Genomic DNA, 9862 nt, shown 5'->3' with positions numbered 1-9862 from the left:
ACGAGGAAGAGAAGGATCTCGTCTTCATTGCCACCGCTACCGTTGTTGGAAGTCGCCATTGTCGCTGGAAGGAACCAAACAAGGAGAGGAGATCGATGTTGATGCTGCCGCAGAGAGGAAGGAAGGGACGCGTGTGAGAAAGTGACGCAACAGAGGAGGAGCTGTTCTTCTGCCGCTGCCGTCGGAACTCCTGGTTGCCGCCGTCATTCATGTTGAGTTGGTTGTGCCCTAGCTACCAGAACAACCATTTCTGAACTTTTATTGCTCTGTAACAATCCTATAGCTCAGGCAAGTCAATTTTTCATTGTGAATCCTTTTTTCAAATTGTGTTCTGTGTAGCTTGTAGACTGGTTATAGTTATTACTATTATATTCATTGTTATCTGTATGAAGTTAAGTATATATATATTCTTGTATTGATTACTATACTTAGTTCGAAAGGATAATTCCTCTCTATCTCTCTCTCTTGTGTATCAAAGAAAGAGACCAATATATATATAGGATAATTCCTCTCTATCTCTCTCTTGTGAATCAAAGAAGGAGACCAAAATATATATATATATATATATATATAGAGTAATGGTAGTTCTTAAAGTTACATATAGAAGTGAATTATGGATATATTTCACCATAGATAAAAGGTAAAAAAGGATTAAATGAGAGGTTGCAGTTGAAGCTAGCATTCAGTTATTATTTTCATGTGTTAATTAATAGTTCGAATAAAAATAAAACATTAATAACTATTTTGGTTGATGGATGAAAGACCCGCATACTGCGCTTTTAGCCATCACAGCATCAGTGATAACTTGTGAACAAGTTCAACTCTACAATCATTCATTCATTCATATCACTCTCTTTCTTTCTCTCCACCGTACCAACCAAATGCACTACACTCTTAATTTTCCTGCCAGTAGCTTCCTAAGTAGAGTGCTATATATATTTACAGCAGCCTTCTAAGTAGACCAATCCATCTTAAATTCATTGTTATAGTCAATTATCCTTTCATTGTGAATCATCTTAATTGTGAATCCTATAGCCATTAGACTGGTTATAGTTATTGCTATTTTTATTCCTGTGGATTTTCCATTTTGGTAATTACTGATTGATAGAATTTTCTCCTTCATGTGTGCTACAGTGGCCAGCATGTTCAATGATGCAACAAGCGAGTTTGATGTTCTAGTGGCCTGTGATGTCATCGGAATGGGTCTTAATTTAAACATATCTAGGATCATATTTTCAACCTTGAAAAAGTTTGATGGTTTTGAATTTCGGGACTTGACTGTACCTGAAATAAAACAAATTGCAGGTAACACAAGATTCAACTATAAGTAGATAGACACCTTTTTGAAAAAAAATAAAGTCAAGAATTGTATTTTATGTTGTTATTAGAAATTAATCAAATTATATTTTTATATTCTATTCAAATTTGGAAACTTGAATATTTGAATCTTATTTTATTCTGGGGTTTTTGAATGCAAACTATTGTAGGGAGAGCTGGTAGATATGGGTCAAATTTTTCTGTTGGAGAAGTAACATGCATAAATGCAGGGGATCTATTTCAAGCCTATTGTTGATAACTTGATATGAATAAATTTCTTTATTTCAAGACTTCTATTTTGATGATTTATGTTTAACACTTAATCTGATGTAGTGTGCTGGATTACTTCCTACTTCACACTTTTGCTATTTTTTGTTTTGTTTACAGGAAACCATGTTAAAGGGAAAAACGAACTTAATTAAGGTCACAAATTTTGAAGAGCAAATGTTAGCGAGTAAAAGTCATGAACTTGTAGACATGATGATGATAAACCTACTTGCTACTTAGCTATTTAAACTCTCTTTTGTTATTGTATTTTTTACAAAATTAGATGATATAGTTCGAGGTTGTTATGACTTAGACTAGTATTATGGTATTTTGAAAAATGATGATGATAATTAGAAGTAGTTATGACTTAGACTAGTATTATGGTATTTTGTAATGATGATATAATGTGATTGTGGATCTTACATAATACTTTATAAATCAAATTTGATGGTAAATGATCAATTAGTTTTCTTTAGTAATTTGATTCAAATAATTAAGGTTATTTATTAACACTAAATTAAAAAAATAGTTGAAACTAATTTCAATGCAACATGAGAAAACTATTGTAAATAAAAAATTATATAATTACAAAAAACCGTTGTTAAAAGTTACAAAAGACAATTGTGTTAAAACTGTTGCCAAAGGCAGCTACAAAATGACAATGGTATTAAAATTTTTGCAAAAAAACAACACCGAAGGCGACGCTTTTAAACCGTTGCCTTTGTGAATAATAAAACTACAACAGCTTAAAACCGTTGCCTATTCAGTTATGGTTTTAAATTGTTACATCATGAAAGAGAACGGTTCTAAACCGTTGTCTATCCAATAACGGTTCCAAACTGTTCTTTAAAAATGGCAGTTAAAACCGTTGTCTATGCCAGTAACTATGACAACAGTTTTTTTGGTTGTCGTTACCTTAGTTAAAAAACTGTTGCCTATGTACATTGGCAACGGCCGCATATACCACAGGTAGAAAACCGTTGCCAAACCATTGCCTAAAGTTTTAGGAATGGTTTTTTGATCTATGACAACGGTTTTTGACCGTTGCAAAAATCCTTATTTATTGTAGTGAAGCAAGAAAACAGGCCCACACATATATACACTCAAACTCAAGGAAAGAATTGTTGATTACAACAACAAATTCCTAATTTGAAACAAAGAAATGCTTTAGGCCTAGCCCAATTGATGGTCCAAGTCCAATCATTCACTTGGTTTCCAACTAAGAAAATGAGTTCCATTTGTATATGAACCAAAACAACACACCGCTGAAACTAAACTCTCTTTTCTCTTTTTTTCCATCACCCATGTGATTTCTCAAAAGAAAAAACAAGAAAAAGAGAAAAGCTCTGAGCTAGGACAAAATCAAAGAACAAAAGGAGGGTTACCAATTTAATCAAAGAAGAAGGAAGTCAAAGAGGCTAGGGCTAAAAGCAAACATCACTTCCGAAGCATCATCAGAGACATATTTCCACATTTATGCTTCATTGAAGCTTGGTGAAGAAATCTTCTCCTTGTATGCACAGAAGTGGAAAGTTGAAGGTGTTGAAGATAATAAAACTCCACTTTGAATCAACGCTCAAGAATCAAACATAGAGCCAAAGCACGAATGCATAGTTCAGATTCAAGAAGCAATTTGAAAAAGGATGAAAGAGAAGATAGAAGGTATGGATGCATGTATGATTCAGTCATTATTTCTACTATATCTCTCCTCTGTGATGCCGCTGCTGCTATTGATTTTTTGGGAGAAGATGTCCAATGTACTGAAGTAAAGTTTCAAGTTTTGGAAGCTTCACTCCTCTATTAAATGGGTGAACGGCCAAGGGTTGAAGTAAGGAGTGAGAGCACAACGTTTAGGTTCCCATAGCTTGCAGAGCTATTGCCATTCTTCACCTTCATGGTTCTCTTTGAATATCTTATTTTCAATCTAGTATTTCTTTGTTTTCAATGGTAAAAAGCATAACAGTGAGGAATGTCGTAAGAAAATTCATTGAGTGAAAAAAGACAAGAGAGTTAGACTTGGAGAAAAGCCAATGTTTATTTCAAAAATCCTTTTGTAAGTTTTTCTGTTTTGTTGTCATGATCCTAAGAGGATTTCCTTCCAAGTTGGGTAAGCACTTTACTGTTGAAAGTTAGGGTGAGTTCCTAATCAAATCTGGTTTGGTTAGAATCTAGATTTGTCCCAAATAGGATTGGGTAGAATCATAAGAAAAATTAGTAAGTGTAATCTTGTTCAAAGATAGTGAAATTCCGTCATAGTTGTGATGGAGACTAGATGTATGCTATATTGCACTGAGTAGCGGAACCAGGATATATGGCTGTATCACTTCTTATTCTCTACTCTATTTCTGGTGTGTCTATTTGGGAGACAAAATAAAATAATCTCCTACTTATTCTATCTTGTTAGACTACACACTTATATGCGTAGCATGAACTTCTGTTTTGGCTCCTCTTTCGATGAGAGACAAAATAAAATTCTGAAGTTTCATCTAATTTCAAGATTATTCAAGCAAAGTAAAAAGAGACCAAAATTCAACCCACTTCTCTTAGCCATTAATATCTATCATTATTACCAAAGTAAGAATATTGAAGTTCTATATAATTTTTTTATGCTCCAAAAAAGATTTTAGATCTTAGAAAAGTTTTTTTAAATAACATTTCTGATTCAATCTTTTGAATTGAACAAACTTCCAATGATTAACTACCAATGCACAATCGAACACAAGTGAGAGAGGATTGAACAGGTTTACTGCTAATATTGCTGATCCAAATTAGTTCTTTACGATTCTAATCTTCCCTTACCATACCTTTGTCTCTATTCATATCTACCATAAGAGATATCTAATTCTGAGTTGAGTGCTTTAATATTATAAATGGTTCCAAGATAACCATCTTTAGTTTTTTATTTTTTCGACTAGATTCATCTTAATATATAAAAATTAAATAGCTTTAAACTGCCCTTCGAATTATATCCATCATTCCATTTCTAGTTTCAATGCTTTATCAGATGAAGTCAGAAGATTAGATTTATCATAGTTCAAATGAATTTAACGAATATAACCCCCTTCCTCCTAGCCATACTTTGTGAACAAGTAGAATATCTAAATTGTGCTGATTTTGTGTTGTCTCTTTGACGGCTGAAAACTATTTAATAGGATGTGTAACAATGCAACACATGGCAACAATGAGGATTAATTAGTTAGACTCTTAGGTGCCAATATATCAATACTAAAGTATATTAGATTTAGACCCACGCAATTAAAAATTTAATACTATAGAATTTTTTGTACATAATTTTTCAGATAACTAAAATGATAACAAATAAGTTTTTTTGTCTATAATTAGTTCTGAAATAATCTATATAATTCTTAAAACAAAAAATTAAATCATGAAAAACTTTATAGTATAATATAATGGCATAATATAGTATAATAAAAACTAATTCTAACAATGTATTATATATATATTAATTAAAATATTTACTTAAGTCAAATTTTTTGATAAAGTATAGAAAAATAATCATTTTTTTATTTGATTTTGATAAATTTGATTTAAAAAAATATATAAATACAAAGTAATACATCACATTCAAACAAAGTTTGACTCGTATAAATTCTACTTCGAAATGTGGCTGATTTTTTTCTATATGAAAAAAAGAAACATGAAGTGCAATGAAATGGAGGAATGGAAAGAAATTTCACTGGTATGGTATCAGAGTAAAATGTAAGTTACGTTTTACAAATTTCAATAGTTTAATTTTTTTTTATTTGTCTAAACTAACAAAACGTAGCCTCCGTTTTAAAAATTTAAGGTTTTTTAATTTTTTTTTAATTTTTTTCAGCCCAAACGCATCCTACGTTTTATGGATGAGCAAAAAAATTTTTTTTTCGAAACAACAAACGCAACCTGCGTTTTTTGGGCTGTCAGAATTTATTTTTGAAGGGAGCAAAATGCAACCTGCGTTTTTCAGGTGTCATAAACTTTTTTTTGGAAAACATAAAATGTAGGTTGCGTTTTTTGCGAAAAAATTATTTTAATCCATATGGTTGCCTATATATACGATCCGGAGTTCATTTGGAGTCCTTCACTTCACTTCTTCTCCTATTCCTCTCTCTTCTGTATGTGTTAGAGTTGTGAGGATTTTTTTGACAGTTTTCTGTGTCAAAAAAGTCGAGTTAGGTAAGGTTGAAATTATGAAAGGTGTCGCAAATTTGCGAGTATATTATAATGGAGAGATTATACCCAACACACACGAAGGAGTGACTTTTTTTTGTGAATATCCGTTTTCATTTGCTATTCCATGTACCTTGAATTTTGTAGAGTTGCAAAATGGTATTTGTGATAACATACAAAGTCACATTTAAAAAAGGGTGAGCAGTATTTTATACAGAAATCCTGTACAAGTATTTGGTGGGCAGATACAGTTTCAAATAATATCCATCACTGACAACGCAAGTATGCAGTAGATGTTCTATATTTATCAGCAAACCCGATTTCACGTGCCGATGATAGAGTTGTACGTGGAGTTCGAACAGCAGTCGGGGCTGGACGCGGTTGGCGAGGTCAATATTGATGAGCTCGGGGATATAGATTGGGAAGAAGATAACAACGACAGTGAAGAGGAGTTCGAAGCCAACTACGAAGTTGACGACGAAAACGATGACAGAGACTTGGCAGGCAATCTGGCGGTAGAAAATGAAGCGGAGGCGATTGTAAGCCAGCACCCCTTTGGTGTTCCGTCTTTTATGCGGACTCTAGATCTCGAAGCCATGCATGCCTCGGAATTTCCTGAGTATGCGAATATCGGTATGTTATGATTATTCATTCAATTTACCACTAGTGTGCATTTTATTTGCCTTGTCTAACAGATGGTGGTGCGCATGTCATAGGTGAAGGCAACGCTGCGGCGGAAGATGGCGAGTTTAGTGTTAGAATGGAATTTGGTTCAAGAGAGTCGGTGATATCTGCAATCAAAAGCTACACTATCTCTAGAGGAGTTAATTACACTGTGTATGAGTCTGAGCCGCAGATATTCTATGCGAAATGCAAGGGGTATGGTGCAAGGTGCGATTGGCTTATCTAAGCTAGCTTGATTAGAAAGAAAGCATGTTGGGAGATCAGGAGATACAATGGAAAGCACACATGCACCATGGGCACGATTTCACAAGATTATGCGAAGTTGGACTCGGACACAATTGTAGATGCCATTAGGCCGTTGGTCGAAGCAGACCCTTCGATAAAGGTGAAAAAGTCTGTTATTGGAGAAGTTCAATCCATGTTCAACTACACAGTGAGTTATCGCAAGACTTGGTTGGCAAAGCAGAAAGCTGTCGCAAAGGTTTTCGGTGATTGGAAAGTTTCTTACCAAACTCTGCCAGTATGGTTGAAAGCAATGACTGTGAAGATGCCGAGGTCTCGTGTTTAAATTAAAATTCTCCCCGTTTACCGTGAGAGTGAGGAGGTTCAAGGTGTAAGAGTTCTGCACCACGTTTTTTGGAGCTTCTATCCGTGTATTGTAACATTCAGACACTATAAGCCGCTGGTCCAGGTTGATGGCACGCACCTGTACGGAAAATATAAAGGTGCACTTCTGGTTGCGGTTGCACAAGATGGGAACAAAAACATTATGCCTATTGCATTTGCGATAGTCGAGGGCGAGACGGCAGACGCATGAGAGTTTTTCCTAACCAATTTGCGGAGATATGTCGTTACCGTCGATGGTGTGGGTATTATTTCTGAATAAAAACATTGGACATTAATGGTTACAACTTACATCGTCAACTCCCATGTCGTCGAGTCCCCGCCTAAAATGCGCAGTAGGTCGCCGTATATATCTTGTATGTCGGCGCCAATGACTCCACCTAACAAAGAACAGAATAATAATATTAATAAGACTAACAAATTAATAATAATAACAATAATAGTAACAACAAAGACAGTAATAATAATAATAGTAATAATAATAACAATAACAACAAAAGCCAATACCGTCGCGCGAGTGGAATATCAACATCGCCGAGCTGATCGCGGGGTATATGTGCCAAGAGCGGCATACGCTCCCACGCCCAAACAAAAAACAGTATCATTGGGCCATCCATCTCTTTGCAGTTGTATCGTGATGCATGACAAAACGATCTGTATATGTGTGCTAGACTGGCTGCTCCCCAACTGTATCCGGTGAAAATCCCGAAGTAGCAGTAGAAACTTCGAGTTCAATGAAGTGGTCGACTTATCCGGAAACACAACTGTTCCGAGCACGCAGAAATATGCGCCCAGACGTACCGCTCAACAGATTCCTGAGTGTCACAAGGCTCGGTGTCTCTGCACCGCCGGACCCAGACAATATTAACCTTCCCCAACATGTGATCTTCTGGACTGGGCTCTTGACCAAAACACGCAATGCAGTTCTCTGCCAAAAACTGGTGACTGTTGTCTGATCTACCCGTAACAGCCTCCCCATTAATCGGGAGACCAAGAATATAGCTCACATCTTCCAGCATCACCGTCACTTCACCGACCGGAGGATGAAATGTGTGAGTCTCCGGTCTCTAGCGTTCCACCAAGGCACTCAGCAGTGCAGAATGACATCTCATTTCGCCTACTCGCGAAACGTGTTCAAACCCGGTCAATGCCAGTGACACTGTAGCTACCTCGTTAAAGGTATCGGGCGGATCGAGTTTTCTGGGCAACAAATTCCGGTTAGCCTGAAAAAAAAAGGTTTAATTACTCTGTTGGTCCCTATAGTTTCGTGAAATTTTCAATTAGGTCCCTATACTTTTTTTCTTTTTAATTGAGTCCCTGCACTAAATTTTTTTTTTTTCAATTAAGTCCTTCTTAGTAGTAATTGGCTTAATTTTATAGGGACCCAACTAAAAAAAAATTGGTATAGAGACCTAAATAAAAGGAAAAAAAAGTGTAGGGACCCAATTAAAAAAAATTGATGCAAGGACTCAATTAAAAGAAAAAAAAGTATAGGAACCTAATTGAAAATTTCGCAAAACTATAGAGACCAACAGAGTAATTAAACAAAAAAATAATAATGATTAAATTATCATTAATACTACTTAATAATTTATTCAAAAAAAATAACAATAATAACTAAACAATTTTATTATTATATTAAAAAATAATATCAAATTATTAAAAAATAATAATAAGTTATTAAAAATAATAATAATAATATTTATTTGTTAAACAGTATTATTTATTTATTATTAAAAAATAATTATAATTATTATACAGTATTCTATAATGGCTAACAATCATAATAATAATGTCACTAACAATAATAACAATAATTAAAAAAATAGTAACTAAACAGTATTATTACTGTTATTATCTTAAAAAATAATCATAAATTATTAAAAAATAATAAACAATTATTTACTTTCCATTAAAAAACAATAACAATTTATTCCTATTATTACACATATTATTTATTTATTATTAAAAAATATTAATTTTTTTTATAAAAATTAATAACTTATTATTAAAAAATATATAATTTATTTACACAACCGCCGTATAATACAAATTAATAATAAATTATTTAAAAATAACAACAAATTTTTAATTTATTTTTATAATTTATTAGGCAGTACGCCTAGTATGATAAAAATTAATAATAAATAACTAAAAAATAATAAAAAATTTATTACACAGCCATTTTTATTATTAGAAAATAATTATATAAATAACAATAACAATAACAATGTCACTAACAATAACAACATTAATAATAATAGCAATAATAGTAACAGTAATCACAATAATAATAATAATAACAATAATAATAATATTAAAATTAACAATAACACTATCAAAATAAAAAAAAAAAATATTTATCCATTGAAATGATCAAGATATTTAATAATGTGTTCTTCCGGTTTGATAAAATTATGAACCATTTTTTATTTTTTTACCGTATACTTTTTTTTTCTCCCACACTTCTTCACTTTTACTTCTTCAATTTTTCTTCTTACTGGTTTCACTTCCGTTACTCCTATCTACGTTTAGTCTTCGTTTATATAAACAAATTTACCACCCAAAATGACGCGTGTCACGCATGCAGCGAAGGTGGCTGCCAAACGCAACCTCCGATTTGCTCTGGCAGACTGACAAACGCAACCTGCGTTTTGCCTTCTCCAATGCTGGTCAAAAGTGAAGCAGTTTGCATGCAGGGGACACAGGGTCACGTTTCGTCCTTTGGTTGCCTGGGCCTGCCAAACGCAGGCTACGTTTTACAGCTTGCTCCTCTTCCTTATTTTTCGTCCCAGCCAAA

The 9862-nt window shown here is 33.6% G+C and overlaps 1 protein-coding gene across 1 annotated transcript; it reads left to right on the top strand.

The window, feature by feature from the left end:
• The first annotated feature begins 6730 nt into the window (after positions 1-6730).
• Positions 6731-7255, top strand: LOC148570378 (uncharacterized). The gene is made up of 2 exons (XM_088507014.1): positions 6731-6993; positions 7108-7255. The coding sequence occupies exons 1-2, from the start codon at positions 6731-6733 to the stop codon at positions 7253-7255; spliced, it is 411 nt and encodes a 136-aa protein (XP_088363140.1).
• Positions 7256-9862: the final 2607 nt, after the last annotated feature.

Source organism: Arachis ipaensis, chromosome B3, assembly GCF_059453495.1.
Source record: "Arachis ipaensis isolate K30076 ecotype BB chromosome B3, ASM5945349v1, whole genome shotgun sequence".
Taxonomy (NCBI): domain Eukaryota; kingdom Viridiplantae; phylum Streptophyta; class Magnoliopsida; order Fabales; family Fabaceae; genus Arachis; species Arachis ipaensis.
This window is presented reverse-complemented; position numbering and strand designations above follow the sequence as displayed.

What these genes read in the sequence shown, in the direction of transcription:
- LOC148570378 (XM_088507014.1), top strand. Translation starts at nt 6,731, where the DNA reads ATGGGCACGATTTCACAAGATTATGCGAAGTTGGACTCGGACACAATT. An exon ending in ATGACTGTGAAGATGCCGAG is followed by an intron (nt 6,994 to 7,107) that starts GTCTCGTGTTTA and finishes TGTAACATTCAG; the next exon opens with ACACTATAAGCCGCTGGTCC.